Raw genomic sequence first — 25,892 nt, 5'->3', positions numbered from 1 at the left:
TCTATGGTGTTGTCAAATACTTAACATTTTTATTTTTTGATAAACACAATTCTAGAACTGCATGTAAAGAGCGACTCATACAATATGTTTACACTACAGTATTATTTAATTGTGATGTCAGTGATTCTTTTGGTCTGAATTGTGTGTTGGTGCACTGAAAGATTTAACCTATGCAAAGAGGAAATAGTTTTGTTTGCACTGTTATGAGATGTATCTTATAGTTATCAATGTAAAACTAAATCCATTACTAAGGGAACTGTGAATGAAAATAAACATTGCAAAACATTCACTTAAACGAAATACAGGATTAAATTGATACGGCGGGAGGTGATAAGCAATAAAATAATTGTTGAAAATAACTTGGTTTTGTATTTTTCCTATTCAGGAAATGTACAATAATTGTATATAAACAAAACCACATGAGAATCATTTACTTTTTCCATTGTTATTGCATACATTGAAATGACAGCCAACCAAAAGTAAAAACCTTGTGAATGTATACCTCATCATACTACTGTATTGTCATCGAAATATTGTATTCACATCTTACTGATATCTAGATCTTAACCTAGATCAGTTTTGAATAACTCTAGGGTATTTTATCATAGACCTTCATTACATAACATTCAAATGTAATCTGCACCTGATTCAAACATGTTGGTCTTTGAAAAAAAACGGTGCTGCTTGGACCATCCTCTAAAAATCAATAATACCCTGTTTCCTGGAATGATATTGCTCTTCAACAGAAGTTAAGAACGTGCATGCCATTCTGTTTGTGAACTGGTGTTTTGGAGTGAACAGGTTAGTCATTGAGCTAAAACTATTATTAGCTCTGCTATAATCATTTTTAGACTAAATCACAATAATCTACTCCAAATAGAAGTGTTTACACCAAAAGTATACAGTATGCAGAAAGACAAATCTACAAAATTATAGTCCAGATCTGTGACTGCTTAATGCAAAGTGAAACAAAATTGAAAGTTACATTTGCCACTCCTTTTGTGCAGTCCAACAAAGTTGATATAAAACAAAGGTTGGAGAAAAAATACAAGGAAATGGACACAGTAAGGTGCTTGCTTACTGATCAGAATAATTCATAATGGACAATACATAACACACTGAATGTTCTCAATTAATTTGCTTCCCAGGTTTAAGCATCTCTACTAGTCACAACAGCATCTCTCTCTACCAGTTCGCTCCGTATGGGTGTAACTCCTGTCTTGGAACTCAATCAGTGATGTACTGTGGGCATTACACCAACTTCTTGGCCTCAAAGAAGCTCTTGAGGTGCTTCATCTGCCAGATGCCAGTGGTGAGGAGGATAAGTGTCTGAGCTATAGACCACCAAAGCACACGCTGGTTAGTGCTCTCACTCGTCATGCGGAACCGCTCCTCACGATACTGTGAAGAGACAGACAGTCACTAGAACACTGAAAGACAAGGGGAAGTCCTCACGATACTGTGAAGAGATACGCAGACAGTCACTAGAACACTGAAAGACAAGGGGAAGTCCTCACGATACTGTGAAGAGACAGACAGTCACTAGAACACTGAAAGACAAGGGGAAGTCCTCACGATACTGTGAAGAGACAGACAGTCACTAGAACACTGAAAGACAAGGGGAAGTCCTCACGATACTGTGAAGAGATACGCAGACAGTCACTAGAACACTGAAAGACAAGGGGAAGTCCTCACGGTACTGTGAAGAGATACGCAGACAGTCACTAGATCATTAAAAGACGAGGGTAAGACATCGATTCCACAACAGCTTTGTATGACATTATGCAGGTTAAAATAAATCAATATTATCACCTATGTTGTGGCTTAGTTATTCAACTCAAAATGTAGAAGTTCTCTTTAAACCCACCTGCTGATAGTTTTGCTCTTTCTGGATTTGTTCTACTTGGTCCAGTAATTGTCGAGCTCTTAATTGCAGCTCTGTGAGCTTGTCTTTTGCTGCGATTTCGGGGTAGTTGTTGGTATGTTCACCAACCTGAATATCCAGGTGGACTCTCTGTAAAATGGAACACAAGGTTAGTATGTCAGACTATCTGCATATTTACTGCTATACAGAAGGTTTTTGTGAGAAGAAAATGTCCAGAACAACAACATCCCACTCATACCAGTTTGCCGCCAGCGAAGAGGGCCATCTTGGTGGAGTTGGAGTGCAGGCAGATCTGATGCGCGCCTGGTGTATGGGACGTAAAGGTGAACCGTCCATCTGACCCATACTGACGAGACAGGATTATCTAGAATAGAGGGTTGGGGAGAGAGAAACATGCCGATTAAACATACGTGGAGGCATTGTGTGTATGAAGACACATACACAAACTGTAGTGAGTGTGGTAACCTTATATCTAATCTTTATTCTCATTGTTTGACTGACCTTAGTATCCGAATCCTTGATCTCCACATGCATTCCAAGGCCAGGGGTGGCTGGGAGGAAGGATCCCGTCTGCTTGTCCCACAGCTGAGTCCTGTATTTCCCTAATAATAGAGAGATCCCAGATGAAAGGCTATTCCTCACATCCTCACTAGAGGGCATACTCCATCTCAAATAACACGTTGGCTGATCCCACAGTCAGTGACTGTATAATCTTCTCATCTTTTGTAGCTAGCCAGCTAGAAAACATTTATTAATTAAGACCCATGAGATAGGATATATTTTTTATCCATCAAATCTAGCTACATCAGTCAGGAAATTAAAGACATGCATGCACTGACTAACTGGATTAATCAAAATAGCCTATGAGCCAGAAGCAGCTAGCTAGTTAACCAGCTATAACGTTATCTAACGCTAAAATAATAATTTACCAATAACCATAGTCTCATCTGGAATTTCCTCTATAAAGCATTTTTTCTCCGTCTCTCCAATGTGAAAATAGAGAGCGTAACTTGGAGAGAGCCAAGCAAATAATACGACAATTCCAGGGCCAGGTGCAGCGAGCATCATGTCAAATCAACTTTGTTGTCCCCAGCAGCAGGGTCAGTGTAGTAAATGCAACCAGCTGCTACTGCACTTTTATTTTGAAATTCATACAAACCCCGCCGGAAGTGGTTGCACTGGGTCGCACACTACCCAGAATGCACTTCACCGAGACCATTTTTGGTGGTGTTTGTTATGGTGCGAGGATATCTCAGCATCTAGCAACAATAGCGTTTCGCCCTACACTGTTATAGAAACAGTGTTTAGTTGTTGTTTAGACAAGTTGTCTGTGGCTGTAGCGTTTAGCTACTTTTCCCAAATTATTGCTGTTTGATTCTCGAAGATATAGGCATGGCGCAGTACAAAGGAGCAGCAAGCGAGGCTGGAAGAGCCATGCAGCTGATAAAAAAGCGTGAAAAGGAAAGAGAACAACTTTCACAGCTAAAGGAGAAAATTGCTCAGGTCAGTCACTTGTTAGCTAAGTTAGCTATGTAATATTCTTGCTTATTCACTGCTATCTAGTTACTGAAAGCCATCAAACGAACAGGATTAATATTCCTGCTTATTCACTGCTATCTAGTTACTGAAAGACATCAAACGAACAACCTATAGCCATTGTGCAAGACTGTGTACAGTAGTAACCTTAACGTACCTAGCTATGTGTCCCCTCTTACTATCTGAACATCTCCTGCAGGACAATATGGTCAAGTCTAACATCGACAAGAAGTTCTCAGCTCATTATGATGCGGTGGAAGCAGAGCTCAAATCCAGCACTGTTGGTAAGTATAGTATGGGACTTCTGCATGTCAGACTTTACTTTTTATAAGGAAATACTTGTGAAGAACACAGTCTTACTGCAATACTGTCTTCCCTTGTCAGGTCTGGTGACACTCAATGATATGAAGGCCAGGCAGGAGGCTCTTGTGAAAGAACGAGAAAAGCAACTGGCCAAGAAGGAGCAATCAAAGGAGTTGATGCTGTGAGTTACTGTATTCCCAGAGTTACTGTATACCCCGAGTTACTGTATTCCCAGAGTTACTGTATTCCCTGCCTCTTATGTCTGTTATGATCTCTCAATGACCCCTGAGTATGGGGCGAAGTCTTCTGTCGAAAGCTGTTGTCAGTGTCTCGTCTCTGCTCTCTTTCTGTCTACCTTCAGGAAGCTGTTGTCAGTGTCTTGTCTCTGCTCTCTTTCTGTCTACCTTCAGAAAGCTGTCAGTGTCTCTGCTCTCTTTCTGTCTACCTTCAGAAAGCTGTTGTCAGTGTCTCTGCTCTCTTTCTGTCTACCTTCAGGAAGCTGTTGTCAGTGTCTCGTCTCTGCTCTCTTTCTGTCCACCTTCAGAAAGCTGTTGTCAGTGTCTCGTCTCTCTTTCTGTCTACCTTCAGGAAGCTGTTGTCAGTGTCTTGTCTCTGCTCTCTTTCTGTCTACCTTCAGGAAGCTGGAGAAGCAGAAGGAGAAGAAGAGAAAGGAAGAGCAGAAGAGAAAGATAGCCAGTTTATCCTTTAATCCTGAAGATGAAGAGGAGGAGGAAGAGGAGGAGACAGAGGAGGAGGAGGAGGAAGAGGACTGTGAGTGGTGTTCATAATAAATCTGTTCTTTATAGCCACAAGACTGTCTAAGAACAATCAAGGAATACTGACCTTTATCTTCCAAAGATTTCCCTGCTAAGAAGAAGAAGCTAGGGAAGAACCCAGATGTGGACACCAGTTTCCTGCCAGACCGGGACAGAGAGGTGAGCCTTATGCAGATAACACCAGTCACACTCATTTTCTCCAAATCAAACCTCTCACATTGAAATCTCGCCTGCATATAAAGAAAGAGTTCTCTTTATTTCTATTTATGAAGGATGCCCATTAGTTCCTGCCAAGGCAGCAGCTACTCTTCCTGGGGACCAGCAACATTAGGGCAGTTATATACTATTTAAAATATTTGTATAATTTTCAAAACACATTAAGTGTGTTCCCTCAAACCAATCTGGTTATACTGCTTGCATCAGTTACCTGATGTGGAATAGATTTCCGTGTAGTCATGGCTCTATGTAGTACTGTGCGCCTCCCATAGTCTGTTATTGACTTGGGGACTGTGAAGAGACCTTTGGTGGCATGTCTTGTGGGGTATGCATGGGTGTCTGAGCTGTTTGCTAGTAGGTTAAACAGACACCTCGGTGCATTCAGCATGTCAACACTTCTTACAAAAACAAGTAGTGATGAAGTCAATCTCTCTTCCACTTTGAGCCATGAGAGATTTACATGCATGTTATTAATGTTAGCTATCCGTGTACATTTAAGGGCCAGCCGTGCTGCCCTGTTCTGAGCCAATAGTCATTTTCTGAAGTCCCTCTTTGTGGCACCTGACCACACTACTGAACAGTAGTCCAGGTGCAACAAAACTAGAGCCTGTAGGACCTGCCTTGTTGATAGTGTTGTTAAAAAGGCGGAGCAGCGTTTTATTATGGACAGGTTTCTCCCCATCTTAGCTACTGTTGTATCAACATGTTTTTACCATAACAGTTTACAATCCAGGGTTTCTCCAAGCAGTTTAGTCACCTCAACTTGCTCAATTTCCACATTTTATTTATTTCAAGATTTAGTTGAGGTTTAGGGTTTAGTGAATGATTTGTCCCAAATACAATGCTTTTAGTTTTATAAATATTTAGGACTAACTTATTCCTTGCCACCCATTCTGAAACTAACTGTAGCTCTTTAAGTGTTGCAGTGATTCCACTCACTGTAGTAGCTGACGTGTATAGTGTTGAGTTATCCACATACATAGACACACTGGCTTGACTCAAAGCCAGTGGCATGTCATTAGTAAATAATTAAAAAATGGGGCCTAGACAGCTGCCCTGGGGAATTCCTGATTCTACCTGGAATATGTTGGAGAGGCTTCCATTAAATAATACCCTCTGTGTTCTGTTAGACAGGTAACTCTTTATCCACAATATAGCAGGGTGTGTAAAGCCATAACTCATATGTTTTTCCATCAGCAGACTATGGATAATGTCAAAAGCCGCACTGAAGTCTAACAAAACAGCTCCCACAATCTTTTTATCATACATTTCTCTCAGCCAATCATCAGTCATTTGTGTACGGGGCCGTGCTTGTTGAATGTCCTTCCCTACAAGCATGCTAAAATTCTGTTATCAATTTGTTTACAGTAAAATAGCATTGTATCTGGTCAAACACAATTTCCCCCAAAAGTTTACAAAGGGTTGGTAACAGGCTGATTGGTCGGCTATATGAGCCAGTAAAGGCGGCTTTACTATTCTTGGGTAGCGGAATTACTTTAGCTTTCCTCCAGGCCTGAGGGCACACACTTTCTAGTAGGCTTAGATTGAAGATGTGGCAAAATCGTCCACTATTATCCTCAGTAATTTTCCATCCAAGTTGTCAGACCCCGGTGACTTGTCATTGTTGATAGACAACAATAATTTTTTCACCTCTTCAACACACACTTTACAGGAATCACTACAGAACTTCTTGTATGACCTCTTATACACAATATTAGGCCCAGCCTTTGGAACTTTGGTTTTCCTAGATATGGCTACTATATTGTGATCACTACATCCGATGGATTTGGATATATACCTCTCTGTTGATATCACATATTATCAAGCATTTCACACGTTATCCAGATACTGACTGTTAGCACTTGGTGGTCTATAGCAGATTCCCACAAGAATGGGCTTTAGGTGAAGCAGATGAACCTGTAGGCATATTACTTCAACAGTGTTTAACATGAGATCATCTTTAAGCTTTACAGGAATGTGGTTCTGAATATAAACGGCAACACCTCCACCATTGGCATTTCTGTCTTTTCTGTAGATGTTATAACCATGCATTGCTACCACTGTATCATCAAAAGTATTATCTAAGTGAGTTCCAGAGATTGTCAGAATAAGAATGTCATCTGTTACTTGCAAATTATTTATTTCATGAATGTGTTAACGTGGACTATAACGTGGACTATTTTTAGCACTTCTGGGATGCTTGATTGTTTTCATTGCTTTACTGGGAAGCTTAGCAGAAGTAGACATGCTCATGTTAGTGCAGGGTGAGCTGCACACAGTGGACTTCCTACTAGGCAACACCGCCTCAGTGCTAACAGTATAACTCTGGTTCATAGGCACATGATTACTGCATACAATAGCTGTAGGATCAGCAGAGGCATTCGGGGAAGTTAGAGGTACATAAATTAGGTTGCTTACATTGTGTCTACCAACGCCCCTGGTATAATGTACATTTGCTGAAGCATTATGACAACTCAGCGACACAATGATAGGGATTAATTGAGCTGGGCTTGGGTCATTGATGTCATTGTCTTAACGCAGCCTTATAATGCTATGAAAGGATCCAGGAACCCAAATGATTTGGGTGGATTTGTTTCCAGAAGAAATCAACATTGTCAATAAATGTTACACCCAAAGAGCTGCAATAGTCACATAGCCAGTTAGGGAGGGCACAGGGACAGAAATTATGGGGCGTTTGTTGGTGTCAAGCAGAGACCCAATCAGTTCTTTAAAATCCATCTTCAGCTGTTCTGAGCTGCCCTTCATAATGTTATTGAATCCCACATGAACTATGATAGACTCAGTTTCCTGATGCAGGTTGAAATGTTTGGGAGCAGCTTATTGATGTCCTGTGCTCCTGGATAGTACAACGTTTTTACTCCAGGGACTGAGTCATTTCTCACCGTTGAACTGCCCAATACAACAGCCAGAGAAGGGGGTGGAGAAACCATTCCTACCCCTTTGACTCCTGTCCATAATGCACAGAGGATACACTATATAAATGTCCTATATATACACACACACAGAGCCCAAGCTTAAAATGTGTTCATTATTGTGAGTTTAGGAGGAGGAGAATCGTCTTCGAGAGGAACTGCGCCAGGAGTGGGAGGGAAAGCAAGAAAAGATTAAGGGTAGGTTTGATAATAAATATCCATGACGATGACATCCACTGCCCTGCCATTGGTCCCTATGGTACATCCACTGCCCTGCCATTGGTCCCTATGGTACATCCACTGCCCTTCCATTGGTCCCTATGGTACATCCACTGCCCTGCCATTGGTCCCTATGGTACATCCACTGCCCTGCCATTGGTCCCTATGGTACATCCACTGCCCTGCCATTGGTCCCTATGGTACATCCACTGCCCTGCCATTGGTCCCTATGGTACATCCACTGCCCTTCTATTGGTCCCTATGGTACATCCACTGCCCTTCTATTGGTCCCTATGGTACATCCACTGCCCTTCTATTGGTCCCTATGGTACATCCACTGCCCTTCTATATTGGTCCCTATGGTACATCCACTGCCCTTCTATTGGTCCCTATGGTACATCCACTGCCCTTCTATTGGTCCCTATAGTACATCCACTGCCCTTCTGTTGGTCCCTATGGTACATCCACTGCCCTGCCATTGGTCCCTATGGTACATCCACTGCCCTGCCATTGGTCCCTATGGTACATCCACTGCCCTTCTATTGGTCCCTATGGTACATCCACTGCCCTTCTATTGGTCCCTATGGTACATCCACTGCCCTTCTATATTGGTCCCTATGGTACATCCACTGCCCTTCTATATTGGTCCCTATGGTACATCCACTGCCCTTCTATTGGTCCCTATGGTACATCCACTGCCCTTCTATTGGTCCCTATAGTACATCCACTGCCCTTCTATTGGTCCCTATAGTACATCCACTGCCCTTCTATTGGTCCCTATAGTACATCCACTGCCCTTCTATTGGTCCCTATGGTACATCCACTGCCCTTCTATTGGTCCCTATGGTACATCCACTGCCCTTCTATTGGTCCCTATAGTACATCCACTGCCCTTCTATTGGTCCCTATAGTACATCCACTGCCCTTCTATTGGTCCCTATAGTACATCCACTGCCCTTCTATTGGTCCCTATGGTACATCCACTGCCCTTCTATTGGTCCCTATAGTACATCCACTGCCCTTCTATTGGTCCCTATAGTACATCCACTGCCCTTCTATTGGTCCCTATGGTACATCCACTGCCCTTCTATTGGTCCCTATGGTACATCCACTGCCCTTCTATATTGGTCCCTATGGTACATCCACTGCCCTTCTATTGGTCCCTATAGTACATCCACTGCCCTTCTATTGGTCCCTATAGTACATCCACTGCCCTTCTATTGGTCCCTATAGTACATCCACTGCCCTTCTATTGGTCCCTATGGTACATCCACTGCCCTTCTATTGGTCCCTATGGTACATCCACTGCCCTTCTATTGGTCCCTATGGTACATCCACTGCCCTTCTATTGGTCCCTATGGTACATCCACTGCCCTTCTATATTGGTCCCTATAGTACATCCACTGCCCTTCTATTGGTCCCTATAGTACATCCACTGCCCTTCTATTGGTCCCTATGGTACATCCACTGCCCTTCTATTGGTCCCTATGGTACATCCACTGCCCTGCCATTGGTCCCTATGGTACATCCACTGCCCTTCTGTTGGTCCCTATGGTAATGATGAGGTTAAATGAAAAGTTCACTACCCTGCTAGTTGCAACCTTACCATGATAATGACACTTATTGATAATGCCATTATAATGACATATTCATCTTCCATACAGGTGAAGAAATTGAGATCACATTCTCCTACTGGGATGGATCGGGGCATCGTAAGACTGTCAAGGTACAGTAAGAGAAAACCGATTGCTTAGCAATGGATGTGCTGCTGGCAAGCATTAACTTTGGTCCCATGAGGTATACCTGTATACTATAGCATGTATCAGTATGCATCGTTTTGTGTTTACGACAGATGAAGAAAGGCAACACCATGCAGCAGTTCCTTCAGAAAGCACTGGAGGTCCTGAGGAAAGATTTCAGTGAGCTCAGGTAAGAGGTGATTTGATAAGTGACTGAAGCAGTGGCTTTGGTTTTATCCAGGGGTTATTCACTAGAAAACAGAAGCAAACTGGAATGAAACGGAGAGGGACCTACCTGAATTTGTCCAATAAAAAAACGTGCGTTTTCGTTTTCAAAACCTTTTCCAGTTTGGAGTAAACGGTTTCCTTTGCAAAACGTTTGCAACTGTTTGCTACGGTCTTCGTCTAATGAATACACCCTAGGTTTATAGTGTCCGTCCGGCAGCCAGTGCCCATTGGCACTAACATTATAGGATTTCCCTTGACTTTATTCTTTATGAAGGAAGGTTGTAAAATGTTGGGTGTTCTTTGTAGGGCTGCTGGTGTCGAGCAGCTGATGTACATCAAAGAAGATCTGATCATACCACATGTGAGTACTGCTGGACTCGTACATCAATCTGAACTATTATACATTTACAGCTCTTCATATTAAATTGGAACAATTATCTCTGTTTTCTCTTCTAGAATCACAGTTAATTATCTCTGTTTTCTCTTCTAGAATCACAGTTAATTATCTCTGTTTTCTCTTCTAGAATCACAGTTAATTATCTCTGTTTTCTCTTCTAGAATCACAGTTAATTATCCCTGTTTTCTCTTCTAGAATCACAGTTAATTATCTCTGTTTTCTCTTCTAGCATCACAGTTAATTATCTCTGTTTTCTCTTCTAGAATCACAGTTAATTATCTCTGTTTTCTCTTCTAGCATCACAGTTAATTATCTCTGTTTTCTCTTCTAGCATCACAGTTAATTATCTCTGTTTTCTCTTCTAGCATCACAGTTAATTATCTCTGTTTTCTCTTCTAGAATCACAGTTAATTATCCCTGTTTTCTCTTCTAGAATCACAGTTAATTATCTCTGTTTTCTCTTCTAGCATCACAGTTAATTATCTCTGTTTTCTCTTCTAGAATCACAGTTAATTATCTCTGTTTTCTCTTCTAGCATCACAGTTAATTATCTCTGTTTTCTCTTCTAGCATCACAGTTAATTATCCCTGTTTTCTCTTCTAGAATCACAGTTAATTATCTCTGTTTTCTCTTCTAGAATCACAGTTAATTATCTCTGTTTTCTCTTCTAGCATCACAGTTTCTATGACTTCATTGTGACAAAAGCTCGAGGCAAATCTGGTGAGGTCAAAGGTCATCTCAAATCTACAGTATATTGAAATATGTATGTAACTTCACTGATGGCATTTTTTTTTTTTTTTACTTTATTCCACTACAGGTCCACTCTTCAGCTTTGATGTCCACGATGACATTCGGCTGGTGAATGACGCCACTGTTGAAAAAGATGAGGTTAGGAGATCCATCCGTATTTGTTTAATTACAATTAATATACTATTCAATTTCCAAGTGTGTTTGATACTTATTCGAATCGAAGGCATTTGCCAGCGCAGCTTTAACAGTAATGAGCGTCCTTGGTGTGTCGTAGTCTCACGCAGGTAAAGTGGTGCTGAGGTGCTGGTATGAAAAGAACAAGCACATCTTCCCCGCCAGTCGCTGGGAGCCCTACGACCCAGAGAAGAAATGGGACAAATACACCGTGAGTGGTTATCGCTAACCTTGACACACTGCCAATATCTACATTGGAATATTATAATTGCTTTCTTTTTATAGTTTTATCAAACGATCTGATTCGTATTCTAGGTTTATGTAGAGTGTGATGTAATGTGTTCCTCCACAGTAGTTCCTCCTGTGGCCAATCGCACGTCACGGTGTACAAATTAATCATCAAAAGAATGTAGCATCAATGGCTGGATAGATTATCGCGCATAATAGTATCTTATGGTTCATAGCCTTTTCCAAATGTTGGGCCGCAATGAACGGGATTGTTTCATAAGTATGCCCCACATGACACTGTATGAGTGTCGGTGCTTACAGCGCATGGGCCTGTTCACGTTCAGCTGTTAGTTCATAAAACATGTAGGAAATAGCAAAAATAGACCTATTATCAATCATTGAATCATTATAGCCAAAATGTTATTATTAGGTAAAGAATGGATAAGAAGTTGGGAGGTTTATTGTAAAACATGCAGATGTTGCAACCTAAATTAAATATTCTTGTTAATTTCTTTGTTTTTCAGATCCGGTGAAAATATTGTCTTCAGGATCATTCTGGACACACATTTTATTTCAATGTTGTTTTACTATTAATGTATTGTCAGAAGCATTTTACTTTCAGATTAATAAACTATATTCACTTTAAATCATTAGGTTACTCTTCATTGTTACTGCTCAATCTTTTGCTTCAATTCCACAAAGTGTTGTTGCCTAAGAAATCATAGTGATTTCTTTACCATAAGATAACAACTCTGTTTAAGAAATATTCCTACTTTAATTTCGATGAAAATATGTGATCCTTAAAAAAAAATTAAAAAATTAACTGCACTTGGATGCTGTTCACTGCGTTAATTAGAATATTTCAACTTTACTAATTTATGTCATTAAAAATAGATATATTTGGCCTTGTTTGTGATGTGTCATGAATGTGGTTTTTTTGGCACCTCCATTACTACCGAGGGACTCGGCTGTTGGAGATAATTGAAAAACTAGAACAATACTGTCAACTTGCAGTTTGAGCTACAAAAGAATAGGAATCAGACCGGATTCTTCTGGATTACGACTTGTACTAACAAAGTTGTGTTGATTGTAACTTTGGGCAATATTTTGGCAGCTGCAATGTTTTCAGCTCCTCCGATGAATACTTGTAAGGTAAAATGTAAAAGGAAATGCTTCGATTTCTGGCGCTATGAAAATGTATGCACTCACTTAACTGTAAGTCGCTCTGGATAAGAGCGTCTGCTAAATGACTTAAATCTATACACTTACTAAGAAAATAGTGTTATGTGAAAAATCTGATATATGTCCTGTTTATCATATGCATTTCAATAGACATTTTCAGGTTTTGGCAAATGCTTAAATATTACACAAAGGCAACTGGACAGATGCAGGATTAAAAAAAAATAAAAACCTGGATAAGGACATTAAAAAAAAAATAATAATAATCCCAGTAAATGGTCATTGTAGAGTTGATTTAGAGTAGTAACAGTGGTTGAAAGTGTGACGTTTTACCGTTGTAGGGTAATTTCTCCCCTCTTGGACTTTGAAAGTAATATATAGTGCATTCGGAAAGTATTCAGACCCATTGACTTTTTCCACATTTTGTGAAGTTACAGCATTATTCTAAAATGGAATCTAAACACAGTACCCCATAATGACAAAAAGGCGAAAACAGGATTATAGAAATGTTTGCACATGTATTAAAAATGAAAAACCTTATTTGCATAAGTATTCAGACCCTTTGCTATGAGACTCGAAACTGAGCTCAGGTGCATACTGTTTGCATTGATCATCCTTGAGATGTTTCTACAACTTGATTGGAGTCCACCTGTGGTAAATTCAATTGATTGGACATGATTTGGAAAGGCACACACCTGTCTATATAAGGTCCCACAGTTGACAGTGCATGTCAGAGCAAAAACCAAGCCATGAGGTCGAAGGAATTATCCGTAGAGCTCTGAAACAGGATTGTGTCGAGGCACAGATCTGGGGGAAGGGTACAAAATCATTTCTGCAGCATTGAAGGTCTCTAAGAACACAGTGGCCATAATTCTTAAATGGAAGAAGTTTGGAACCACCAAGACTCTTCCTAGAGCTGGCCGCCCGGCCAAACTGAGAAATCGGGGGAAAAGGGCCTTGGTCAGGGAGGTGACCAAGAACCCGATGGTCACTCTGACAGAGCTCCAGAGTTCCTCTGTGGAGATGGGAGAACCTTCCAGAAGGACAACCATCTCTGCAGCACATGAGAAACAAGATTCTCTGGTTTGATGAAACCAAGATTGAACTCTTTGGCCTAAATGCCAAGCGTCACTTCTGGAGGAAACCTGGCACCATCCCTACAGTGAAGCATGGTGGTGGCAGTATCATGCAGTGGGGATGTTTTTCGGCGGCAGGGACTGTGAGACTAGTCAGGATTGAGGGAAAGATGAACAGAGTAAAGTACAGAGAGATCCTTGATGAAAAACAGCACCAGAGCGCTAAGGACCTCAGACTGGGGCGAAGTTAGTTAATTAAATTAATATGGCTTTTACCCACGCACCACTACTGGATACCAATGCTGTCTTTGCATGTGCAGTGCAAACGTTTTCCTCTAACAAGAATATTGCAATACAATACAATTCATACAAACTGTTTTGTGCTTTTCAAAAATAATCTGGCAAGAATTTGAATGAGGAACTTGCATCACTGACCATCAGGTTGACTCCGCCTCCACTACTGACCATCAGGTTGACTCCGCCTCCACTACTGACCAGCAGGTTGACTCCGCCTCCACTACTGACCAGCAGGTTGACTCCGCCTCCACTACTGACCAGCAGGTTGACTCCGCCTCCACTACTGACCAGCAGGTTGACTCCGCCTCCACTACTGACCAGCAGGTTGACTCCGCCTCCACTACTGACCAGCAGGTTGACTCCGCCTCCACTACTGATTTGCTACAGCAGTAATGACGACCCTGCCCATGTCAGAGCAGTAATGACGACCCTGCCCATGTCAGAGCAGTAATGACGACCCTGCCCATGTCAGAGCAGTAATGACGACCCTGCCCATGTCAGAGCAGTAATGACGACCCTGCCCATGTCAGAGCAGTAATGACGACCCTGCCAATGTCAGAGCAGTAATGCAACTAGAAGCCTTCATACAGCGGCACATGGTTACCCGGGTAACACTGTGAGGAGGATATCAGAAAGACCAATTCCTGAGGCGCGTTCAGAACGGTGTGCAACGTTTAATTCAACGGAAATGTCACTGAACGACCAGCTGAAGAACGTTGTGATTATAGTGTTCCCGAGGGCGATAGCATATTTACATTACATTTTTAGTCATTTAGCAGACGCTCTTATCCAGAGCGACTTACAGTTAGTGAATACATATTTTTTTTATACTGGCCCCCCGTGGGAATCAAACCCACAACCCTGGCGTTGCAAACGCCATGCTCTATCAACTGAGCTACATCCCTGCCGGCCATTCCCTCCCCGGCCAATTGTGCGCCGCCCATGAGTCTCCCGGTCGCGGCCGGCTGCGACAGAGCCTGGATTCGAACCAGGATCTCTAGTGGCACAGTTAGCACTGCGATGCAGTGCCTTAGACCACTGCGCCACTCAGGAGACATATGCATTGCTGCACGTGATTTCAAATAGTCACACCCATATTGATCAGGCCACACCCACCAAACAGGAGCTAATGTACCGCAGGGGGTGTTGAATCATCTGATGAAGGGGGCGGTAAAGAGCAAGACAAACATTTACATTTTAGTCATTTAGCAGACACTGTTATTCAGAGCGACTTACAGTAGTGAGTGCATATATTTTTGTACTGGTCCCCCGTGGGAACTGAACACACAACCCTGGCTTTGCATGCGCCATGCTGTATCAACTGAGCTACATGTGGAATGAGTGTGAGCATCCCAGCTGGGCTCTGCAAACTCAGTGGCCATTGACGGCCGGGACTGTTGAATTAAATTTATTTAAAAAAACAATAAAATCAAATGTTATTTGTCACATACACGTGTTTAGCAGATGTTATAGCGGGTGTAGCGAAATGCTTGTGCTTCTAGCTCCGACAGTGCAGTAATATCTAACAATTTCACAACATATACCCAATACACACAAAACTAGTAAGGAATGGAATTTAAGAATATATACATATATGGACAAACAATGACAGAGCGGCATGGACTAAGATACAGTAGAATATAATACAGTATATACAGTATCTCACAAAATTGAGTACACCTCTCACATTTTTGTAAATATTTGAGTATATCTTTTCATGTGACAACACTGAAGAAATGACACTTTGCTACAATGTAAAGTAGTGAGTGTACAGCTTGTATAACAGTGTACATTTGCTATCCCCTCAAAATAACTCAACACACAGCCATTAATGTCTAAACAAAAGTGAGTACACCCCTAAGTGAAAATGTCCAAATTGGGCCCAAAGTGTCAATATTTTGTGTGGCCACCATCATTTTCCAGCACTGCCTTAACCCTCTTGGGCATGGAGTTCACCAGAGCTTCACAGGTTGCCACTGGAGTCCTCTTCCACTCCTCCATGACGACATCACAGAGCTGGTGAATATTAGAGACCTTGCACTCCTCCACCTTCCGTTTGAGGATGCCCCACAGATGCTCAATAGGGTTTAGGTCTGGAGACATGCTTGGCCAGTCCATCACCTTTACCCTCAGCTTCTTTAGCAAGGCAGTGGTCGTCTTGGAGGTGTGTTTGGGGTCGTTATCATGTTGGAATACTGCCCTGCGGCCCAGTCTCCGAAGGGAGGGGATCATGCTCTGCTTCAGTATGTCACAGTACATGTTGGCATTCCTGGTTCCCTCAATGAACTGTAGCTCCCCAGTGCCGGCAGCACTCATGCAGCCCCAGACCATGACACTCCAACCACCATGCTTGACCGTAGGCAAGACACACTTGTCTTTGTACACCTCACCTGATTGCCGCCACACACGCTTGACACCATCTGAACCAAATACGTTTATCTTGGTCTCATCAGACCACAGGACATGGTTCCAGTAATCCATGTCCTTAGTCTGCTTGTCTTCAGCAAACTGTTTGCGGGCTTTCTTGTGCATCATCTTTAGAAGAGGCTTCCTTCTGGGACGACAGCCATGCAGAGCAATTTGATGCAGTGTGCGGCGTATGGTCTGAGCACTGACAGGCTGACCCCCCCACCCCTTCAACCTCTGCAGCAATGCTGGCAGCACTCATACGTCTATTTCCCAAAGACAACCTCTGGATATGACGCTGAGCACGTGCACTCAACTTCTTTGGTCGACCATGGCGAGGCCTGTTCTGAGTGGAACCTGTACTGTTAAACCGCTGTATGGTCTTGGCCACCGTGCTGCAGCTCAGTTTCAGGGTCTTGGCAATCTTCTTATAGCCCAGGCCATCTTTATGTAGAGCAACAATTCTTTTTTTCAGATCCTCAGAGAGTTCTTTGCCATGAGGTGCCATGTTGAACTTCCAGTGACCAGTATGAGGGAGTGTGAGAGCGATGACACCAAATGTAACATACCTGCTCCCCATTCACACCTGAGACCTTGTAACACTAACGAGTCACATGACACCGGGGAGGGAAAATGGCTAATTGGGCCCAATTTGGACATTTTCACTTAGGGGTGTACTCACTTTTGTTGCCAACGGTTTAGACATTAATGGCTGTGTGTTGAGTTATTTTGAGGGGACAGCAAATGTACACTGTTATACAAGCTGTACACTCACTACTTTACATTGTAGCAAAGTGTCATTTCTTCAGTGTTGTCACATGAAAATATATACTCAAATATTTACAAAAATGTGAGGGCTGTACTCACTTTTGTGAGATACTGTACATATGAGATGAGTAGTGCAAGATATGTAAACATTATTAAAGTGACTAGTGTTCCATTTCTTAAAGTGGCCAGTGATTTCAATAGGCTGCAGCAGCCTCTAATGTGCTAGTGATGGCTATTTAACAGTCTGATGGCCTTGAGATAGAAGCTGTTTTTCATTCTCTCGGTCCCAGCTTTGATGCACCTGTACTGACCTCGCCTTCTGGATGATAACGGGGTGAACAGGCAGTGGCTCGGGTGGTTGATGTCCTTGATGATCTTTTTGGCCTTCCTGTGACATCGGGTGCTGTATGTGTCTTGGAGGGCGGGTAGTTTGCCCCAGGTAATGCGTTTGGCACCACCCTCTGGAGAGCCCTGCGCTTGCGGGCGTTGCAGTTTCCATACCAGGCAGTGATACAACCCGACAGGATGCTCTCAATTGTGCATCTGTAAAAGTTTGTGAGGGTTTTAGGTGCCAAGACGGATTTCTTCAGCCTCCTGAGGTTGAAGAGGCTCTGTTTCGCCTTCTTCACCACACTGTCTGCGTGGTTGGACCATTTCAGTTTGTCGGTGATGTGTACGCCAAGGAACTTGACGCTTTCCACCTTCTCCACTGCGGTCCCGTCGATGTGGATAGGGGGGTGCACCCTCTGCTGTACAACTATATGTACGATGTATTCCCAGAGGATAGCACTTAAAGTATGAATTAAAACACCTGTTTCCAAAGTGGTCCTCGATGGGGAACTATTCTGTGACTGTTGAGCCCAGATAAGCTTTTAAAAATAGCCTTTTTTTTTTATGTTAGAAGGACTATATTCTTGATGTGCTGTGATTAGGGTTGGCCATGGGCTATGGTGGATAATTTTCTATTCCATATAGTCTCAGAGGATACCAGAAAACGGGAGTAAAAAAAATATTGAAATCTTTTTTTTTTCACCTTTATTTAACCAGGTAAGCCAGTTGAGAACAAGTTCTCATTTACAACTGCGACCTGGCCAAGATAAAGCAAAGCAGTGCGATAAAAACAACAACACAGTTACATATGGGGTAAAAAAACATAAAGTCAAAAAATACAACAGAAAATATATATACAGTGTGTGCAAATGTAGTAAGTTATGGAGGTAAGGCAATAAATAGGCTATAGTGCAAAATAATTACAATTAGTATAAACACTGGAATGCTAGATGTGCAAGAGATTATGTGCAAATAGAGATACTGGGGTGCAAATGAGCAAAATAAATAACAATATAGGGATGAGGTAGTTGGGCGGGCTAATTTCAGATGGGCTGTGTACAGGTGCAGTGATCGGTAAGGTGCTCTGACAACTGATGCTTAAAGTTATTGAGGGAGATAAGAGTCTCCAGCTTCAGAGATTTTTGCAATTTGTTCCAGTCATTGGCAGCAGAGAACTGGAAGGAATGGCGGCCAAAGGAGGTGTTGGCTTTGGGGATGACCAGTGAGATATACCTGCTGGAGCGCAGACTACGGGTGGGTGCTGCTATGGTGACCAATGAGCTAAGATAAGGCGGGGATTTGCCTAGCAGTGATTTATAGATGGCCTGGAGTCAGTGGGTTTGGCGACGAATATGTAGTGAGGGCTAGCCAACGAGAGCGTACAGGTCACAGTGGTGGGTAGTGTATGGGGTTTTGGAGACAAAACGGATGGCACTGTGATAGACTACATCCAATTTGCTGAGTAGAGTGTTGGAGGCTATTTTGTAAATGACATCGCCGAAGTCAAGGATCGGTAGGATAGTCAGTTTTACGAGGGTCATGTTTGGCAGCATGAGTGAAGGAGGCTTTGTTGCGAAATAGGAAGCCGATTCTAGATTTAACTTTGGATTGGAGATTCTTAATGTGAGTCTGGAAGGAGAGTTTACAGTCTAACCAGACACCTAGGTATTTGTAGTTGTCCACATACTCTAGGTCAGACCCGTCGAGAGTAGTGATTCTAGTCGGGTGGGCGGGTGCCAGCAGCGTTCGATTGAAGAGCATGCATTTAGTTTTACTAGTGTTTAAGAGCAGTTGGAGGCTACTGAAGGAGTGCTGTATGGCAGTGAAGCTCGTTTGGAGGTTTGTTAACACAGTGTCCAATGAAGGGCCAGATGTATACAAAATGGTGTCGTCTGCGTAGAGGTGGATCTGAGAGTCACCAGCAGCAAGAGCGACATCATTGATATACACGGAGAAAAGAGTCGGCCCAAGAATTGAACCCTGTGGCACCCCCATAGAGACTGCCATAGGTCCAGACAACAGGCCCTCCGATTTCACACATTGAACTCTATCTGAGAAGTAGTTGGTGAACCAGGCGAGGCAGTCATTTGAGAAACTAAGGCTATTTAGTCTGCCAATAAGAATGCGGTGGTTGACAGAGTCGAAAGCCTTGGCCAGGTCGATGAAGACGGCTGCAGAGTACTGTCTATTATCGATCGCGGTTATAATATCGTTTAGGACCTTGAGCGTGGCTGAAGTGCACCCATGACCAGCTCGGAAACCGGATTGCATAGCGGAGAAGGTACGGTGGAATTCGAAATGGTCGGTGATCTGTTTGTTAACTTGGCTTTCAAATACAAATACTAATTTTCATGAGATGATTTTTGGGATGTAAATATTGTTGTGAATAAATTACCACACTAATATCACTCAAGAAACACCTCAGACTGTACAGTATATCCAGATCGCCACGCTGCCGACAGATTGACGTCTACACTGCTGACATATTGAACATTATTTTTGAGATGTTGAAACAGGCAATAATAAGCTGAGGAAATTCTGATTGTGAAGCACATTTTTGAATGATATGTGATCTTAATTTTAATTAACTAAATACAAAATCCAGATGTATTTTCTTGTACTGTGTGTTGTACGTGCTATGTAGTGGTACTGCTAATATTTATTTAGAGGCATTATACAGTGCTTTAGCTAGCCTGAACAGCCGCTAGTGGTCGCTGTTTATCTGTCCATTGACGGTCTCACTATCTGCCGGTTAGGATTATAAACTAAATCAAAAATACAATATAAACTAATTTGACAGTCAGTTCCTTCAATCCAGAAAAAAGTAGCAATCAAATGAATATAGCTTTTCTTTGCAATAGGCTACATTTGATGTGATTCCTTATCTTATTTTATGAAGAAAGGTGAGGATTCGGAAACTGGATTTTGATTGGCTTGCCCAGTCAGTGGGTTTGCCAGTTGAATAGGTTTTCAAATCAAATCAAATCAAATTTTATTGGTCACATGCGCCGAATACAACAGGTGCAGACATTACAGTGAAATGCTTACTTACAGCCCTTAACCAACAGTGCATTTATTTTAAACAAAAAAAGTAAGAATAAAACAACAACAAAAAAAGTGTTGAGAAAAAAAGAGCAGAAGTAAAATAAAGTGACAGTAGGGAGGCTATATATACAGTAAAATAAAGTGACAGTAGGGAGGCTATATATACAGGGGGGTACCGTTGCAGAGTCAATGTGCGGGGGCACCGGCTAGTTGAGGTAGTTGAGGTAATATGTACATGTGGGTAGAGTTAAAGTGACTATGCATAAATACTTAACAGAGTAGCAGCAGCGTAAAAAGGATGGGGTGGGGGGGCAGTGCAAATAGTCCGGGTAGCCATGATTAGCTGTTCAGGAGTCTTATGGCTTGGGGGTAGAAGCTGTTGAGAAGTCTTTTGGACCTAGACTTGGCACTCCGGTACCGCTTGCCGTGCGGTAGCAGAGAGAACAGTCTATGACTAGGGTGGCTGGAGTCTTTGACAATTTTGAGGGCCTTCCTCTGACACCGCCTGGTATAGAGGTCCTGGATGGCAGGGAGCTTTGCCCCAGTGATGTACTGGGCCGTACGCACTACCCTCTGTAGTGCCTTGCGGTCAGAGGCCAAGCAGTTGCCATACCAGGCGGTGATGCAACCAGTCAGGATGCTCTCGATGGTGCAGCTGTAGAATTTTTGAGGATCTGAGGACCCATGCCAAATCTTTTTAGTCTCCTGAGGGGGAATAGGCTTTGTCGTGCCCTCTTCACGACTGTCTTGGTGTGTTTGGACCATGATAGTTCGTTGGTGATGTGGACACCAAGGAACTTGAAGCTCTCAACCTGTTCCACTACAGCCCCGTCGATGAGAATGGGGGCGTGCTCAGTCCTCTTTTTTTTCCTGTAGTCCACAATCATCTCCTTTGTCTTGGTCACGTTGAGGGAGAGGTTGTTGTCCTGGCACCACACGGCCAGATCTCTGACCTCCTCCCTATAGGCTGTCTCATCGTTGTCGGTGATCAGGCCTATCACTGTTGTGTCGTCGGCAAACTTAATGATGGTGTTGGAGTCGTGCCTGGCCATGCAGTCATGGGTGAACAGAGAGTACAGGAGGGGACTGAGCACGCACCCCTGAGGGGCCCCCGTGTTGAGGATCAGTGTGGCAGATGTGTTGTTACCTACCCTTACCACCTGGGGGCGGCCCGTCAGGAAGTCCAGGATCCAGTTGCAGAGGGAGGTGTTTAGTCCCAGGATCCTTAGCTTAGTGATGAGCTTAGAGGGCACTATGGTGTTGAATGCTGAGCTGTAGTCAATGAATAGCATTCTCACGTAGGTGTTCCTCTTGTCCAGGTGGGAAAGGGCAGTGTGGAGTGCGATAGAGATTCTGCTAGCAGCAGGAAATTATGCTGGCAGCACAAACGTGGATTTATTTTTCAAAATAAGAGTTCCCCCTGCAAAGATAAACTAAGCTTTGGGAATATCGATTTTTGAAGCACTCTAGTGCAGTAAAACATTTTGCACAGCAATGCAACCACCTAGGAAAATACATATACCAGGATTTATTTTGATAGTTTACACAAATACTGGTATATTCAAACCAATGATGTATACTGAACAAAAATATAAAAGCAACATGTAAAGTGTTGGTCCCATGTTTCATGAGCTAAAATAAAAGATCCCAGAAATGTTCCATATGCACAAAAAGCTTATTTCTCTCAAATGTTGTGCACAAATTTGTTTACATCCCTGTTAGTGAGCATTTCTCCTTTGCCAAGATACTCCATCCACCTGACAGGTGTGGCATATCAAGAAGCTGATTAAACAGCATGATCATTACACAGGTGCACATTGTGCTGGGGACAATACAAGGCTGCTCTAAAATGTGCAGTTTTGTCACACAATTGGCATGCTGATTGCAGGAATGTCCACCAGAGCTGTTGCCAGATAATTAAATGTTCATTTCTCTACCATAAGCCGCCTCCAATGTTGTTTTGGAGAATTTGGCAGTACGTCCAACCGGCCTCACAACCGCAGATCATGTGTATGGCGTCATGTGAGCGAGCGGTTTGCTAATGTCAACATTGTGAAGAAAGTGCCCCATGGTGGCGGTGGGGTTATGGTATGGACAGGCATAAGCTATGGACAGCGAACACAATTGCATTTTATCGATGTAAATTTGAATGCACATACCGTGACGAGATCCTGAGGCCCATTGTCGTGCCATTCATCCACTGCTATCACCTCATGTTTCAGCATGATAATGCACAGCCCCATGTTGCAAGGATCTGTACACAATTCCTGGAAGCTGAAAATGTCCCAGTTCTCCTATGGCCTGCATACTCACCAGACATGTCACCCACTGAGAATGTTTGGGATGCTCTGGATCGACGTGAACGACAGCGTGTTCCAATTTCCACCAATATCCAGCAACTTCGCACAGCCATTGAAGTGGAGTGGGACAACATTCCACAGGCCACAATCAACAGCCTGATCAACACTATGCGAAGGAGATGTCGCTCTGCATGAGGCAAATGGTGGTCACACCAGATACTGGCTGGTTTTCTGATCCACGCCCCTACTTTTTTTTTAAAGGTATCTGTGACCATCAGATGCATGTCTGTATTCCCAGTCATGTGAAATCCATAGATTAGGGCCTTATTTCTATTGACTGAGTTCCTTCTATGAACTGTAGCTCAGTAAAATCTTTGAAATTGTTGCATGCTGCGTTTATATTTTTATTCAGTGTATATATAAACCCCGGATTACTGATTCTATGTATTGGCCAATGAGAGGCTTTGAAGCCCCCGGTCGGACCCCCCAGTAGGAGCAGTCCCCCAGTAGGAGCAGTCCAACTCCAGCCGACACTTGGTATTGCGCATGGTGATCTTAGGTTTGTGTGCGGCTGCTCGGCCATGGAAACCAATTTCATGAAGCTCCCGACGAACAGTTCTTGTGTGCTGAAGTTGCTTCCAGAGGCAGTTTGGAACTCTGTAGTGAGTGTTGCAACCGAGGACAGATGATTTTCATGCACTATGCGCTTCAGCACTCGGCGGTCCCGTTCTGTGAGCTTGTGTGGCCTACCACTTCGTGGCTGAGCCGTTGTTGCTCATATATGTTTCTACTTCACAATAACAGCACTTACAGTTGACCAGGCAGCTCTAGAAGTGCAGAAATATGACGAACTGACTTGTTGGAAATATGGCATCCTATGACGGTGCCATGTTGAAAGTCACTGAGCTCTTCAGTACGGGCCATTCTACGGACAATGTTTGTCTATGGAGATTGCATGGCTGTGTGCTCGCTCGATTTTATAGACCTGTCAGCAACAGGTGTGGCTGAAATACCTCAATCCACTCATTTGAAGGGGTGTCCACCTACTGTTGGCCATGTAGTGTAGCTACCAACAATGACAAGAAACTGCCATGTGGGGAATCATAAGTGACTGGTTTCATCATATTGATACCATGTCTTGTTTTGATTTCAACAAGTCCTCATTGTACAAATGTATTCATGTTTTCAATAAACATTGGAGACGAAATATAGTTTACATGTTGTCAACAATCCAAACCAACCACGTCTGTTTGCCACATAGTTGCGCACGCGTCGGTTTTGTTGCAGTGTCGAAACGCTGGCTTTTAATTTGAAGGTTTCTCGTTATCATATTCAAGTGACGTCATCGTTTGTGCTGTTGGCATAAGGAAGATCTGTGAACTACCCGGCCAACATGGAGAGAAAAGGTAATTGTTATAAAGGCATAAAAGACAAACAATTAATCAGTAAGCAGTTTTGTGTTAATATAATATATGAACAAACGTGATTTTGATGTCGTATTTAAAGTTACTGTTCATGTTATCGACGTACTCTTATGTACGAAATGTTTTGTGGAATTGCATGTCTCCTGCTAAACTGAACGCCAGGCACGCACTGGCGCAGCTAGCTAATGCTAACTAAGATAGGACAGGCATCAACCTGACCCCTATCTAACTACAATCCATTGATTCATATCATTGTTAACTATGACAAAGTAATTGAGTAAACGTGGAGGGAATCGTGCATTATTTGTGCGATTGGCATTAGCAGATCTTCAGTGAGTGGTGGTTGCACGAAAGCTAGCTAGCTGGCCAAACATCGCAGTTGTCGCTTCCTTTTTAAAGGAGGACGTTATTGATTATCTTCAACCAGTAACTCACGTATGTAGCTAATGCTGCCAACAATTTGATTTGTCTAACAATGTTAGCTAACTATTGTCGCAGGAAACAACTGTGGCTAATGTTAGCTGGCTAATAATTCATCAACCTAGCTACCTCAGCCACCTTTCAACTGTCGTTGGATAGCTAGCTAGCGCATAACGTTCCGTTCAGCGAGTCACTACATGGAAACATAGCTAGCTAAAATACTGCTTAACCAGTAATGTGATAGCTAGCTAAAATACTGCTTAACCAGTAATGTGATAGCTAGCTAAAATACTGCTTAACCAGTAATGTGATAGCTAGCTAAAATACTGCTGAACCAGTAATGTGATAGCTAGCTAGATATTGAATAAATGTCTTTCATTGCATTAGTTCTAGCTCTTCAAGCGAGGAAGAAGAGGGCGAAAGCGAAGAAGTCCAGCAAGAAGTGAGTCATTCTGCATACATACTGGTTAACAAACATGTCTTGCCGCACAACACTTGGCTACATCTAATGACACAGGCATTTGGTTTGACCCAAAGCATTGAATCAGCTGGAGGCCGAGAGCATACATCCAGTTTCCGTGGTGTCCTAAAAAGCATTGATTGACTGGGCGTTGTGGTCTGTGTCCACTCCAGACTGTACAGCAGACGTTCTGATTCAGCAATATCCATGATGAAGTCACTTCCCTTGTCAATCAGCACATCTGTTTTTTTTTTACCACACACCATATCACCTAGTTAATGATTTATTTAGGATCATAGTACAGTTGCTAGTGAAACTCTACACACCCCTTGCACAGTATTCACATTTTGCTGCCTTAAAATAAAAAGGGATTACGTTCCATTTGGTTCCCCTATCTATCTACACAACCTATTCCACTTAGAAATACAAAAATGAGGATGTATTGATTGTCTTCACAGCCCATAGTTAATACATGGTGAAGCACCTTTGGCAGCTATTACAGCTGCGAATCGTTTTGAATAGTATTCTACTGACCTTGCACAACTCTTAGGGCAAAATACTGTATATCCATTGTTTTGTCAAAATTCATCAAGCTCAGTCAATCTGGTTGGGAATCATTGATGGACAGCAATTTTCAAACCTTGTCTCTGATTTATTTTTATTTTTTAAGCAGATTTAAATCAGGAAGGAGTCTGGGCCATTCAGGAACACAACACCTCTTGGAAAGCCATTCTGGTTTGTCTTTGGCACAGTAAAATAAACGTTTTCAGAAGACTGAGGTGTCATGTTATGGTATGCGTGTT

General features: G+C 42.7%; 3 protein-coding genes across 7 annotated transcripts in view; 2 read left to right on the top strand and 1 right to left on the bottom strand.

Annotated features, from left to right (window-relative positions):
* Positions 1–416: 416 nt before the first annotated feature.
* Positions 417–2,999, bottom strand: LOC121537700 (transmembrane emp24 domain-containing protein 4-like). Of its 2 annotated transcripts, none has more exons than XM_041845302.2 (5): positions 2,815–2,999; positions 2,387–2,487; positions 2,124–2,249; positions 1,868–2,014; positions 417–1,401 (listed from the first exon to the last, which is right to left on the bottom strand). In XM_041845302.2, exons 1-5 carry the CDS (start codon positions 2,951–2,953, stop codon positions 1,252–1,254), a joined length of 663 nt encoding a protein of 220 aa, XP_041701236.1. In that variant the 5' UTR covers positions 2,954–2,999; the 3' UTR covers positions 417–1,251. The 2 variants fall into 2 exon arrangements, with proteins under 2 accessions (XP_041701236.1, XP_045063237.1); XM_045207302.1 differs by lacking the exon at positions 417–1,401 and adding an exon at positions 1,420–1,637.
* Positions 3,000–3,085: 86 nt separating this feature from the next.
* LOC121537698 (protein FAM50A) lies at positions 3,086–12,031 on the top strand. Of its 2 annotated transcripts, XM_041845298.1 has the most exons (13): positions 3,086–3,388; positions 3,621–3,705; positions 3,806–3,905; positions 4,362–4,495; positions 4,583–4,659; positions 7,781–7,847; positions 9,533–9,594; positions 9,721–9,797; positions 10,142–10,196; positions 10,904–10,952; positions 11,050–11,120; positions 11,257–11,367; positions 11,909–12,031. In XM_041845298.1, the coding sequence occupies exons 1-13, from the start codon at positions 3,278–3,280 to the stop codon at positions 11,915–11,917; spliced, it is 1,008 nt and encodes a 335-aa protein (XP_041701232.1). In that variant the 5' UTR covers positions 3,086–3,277; the 3' UTR covers positions 11,918–12,031. The 2 variants fall into 2 exon arrangements, with proteins under 2 accessions (XP_041701232.1, XP_041701233.1); XM_041845299.1 differs by lacking the exons at positions 10,904–10,952; positions 11,909–12,031 and having other exon boundaries at positions 11,257–11,297.
* A 12,098-nt stretch (positions 12,032–24,129) lies between these two features.
* The window catches only part of LOC121537701 (SRSF protein kinase 1), a 32,523-nt gene continuing 30,760 nt past the window's right edge, over positions 24,130–25,892 (top strand). For all 3 annotated transcript variants that reach the window (XM_041845304.2, XM_041845303.2, XM_041845305.2), the window contains exons 1-2: positions 24,130–24,191; positions 25,017–25,071. In XM_041845304.2, coding sequence (XP_041701238.2) covers positions 24,179–24,191; positions 25,017–25,071 — 68 coding nt within the window. In that variant the 5' untranslated portion in view covers positions 24,130–24,178. The remainder of the gene's footprint in view (positions 24,192–25,016; positions 25,072–25,892) is intronic.

The sequence above is a fragment of the Coregonus clupeaformis genome, chromosome 24, assembly GCF_020615455.1.
Source record: "Coregonus clupeaformis isolate EN_2021a chromosome 24, ASM2061545v1, whole genome shotgun sequence".
Lineage (NCBI taxonomy): Eukaryota > Metazoa > Chordata > Actinopteri > Salmoniformes > Salmonidae > Coregonus > Coregonus clupeaformis.
Note: the sequence above shows the minus strand (reverse complement) of the source record. Positions and strands in the feature narration are given on the sequence as shown.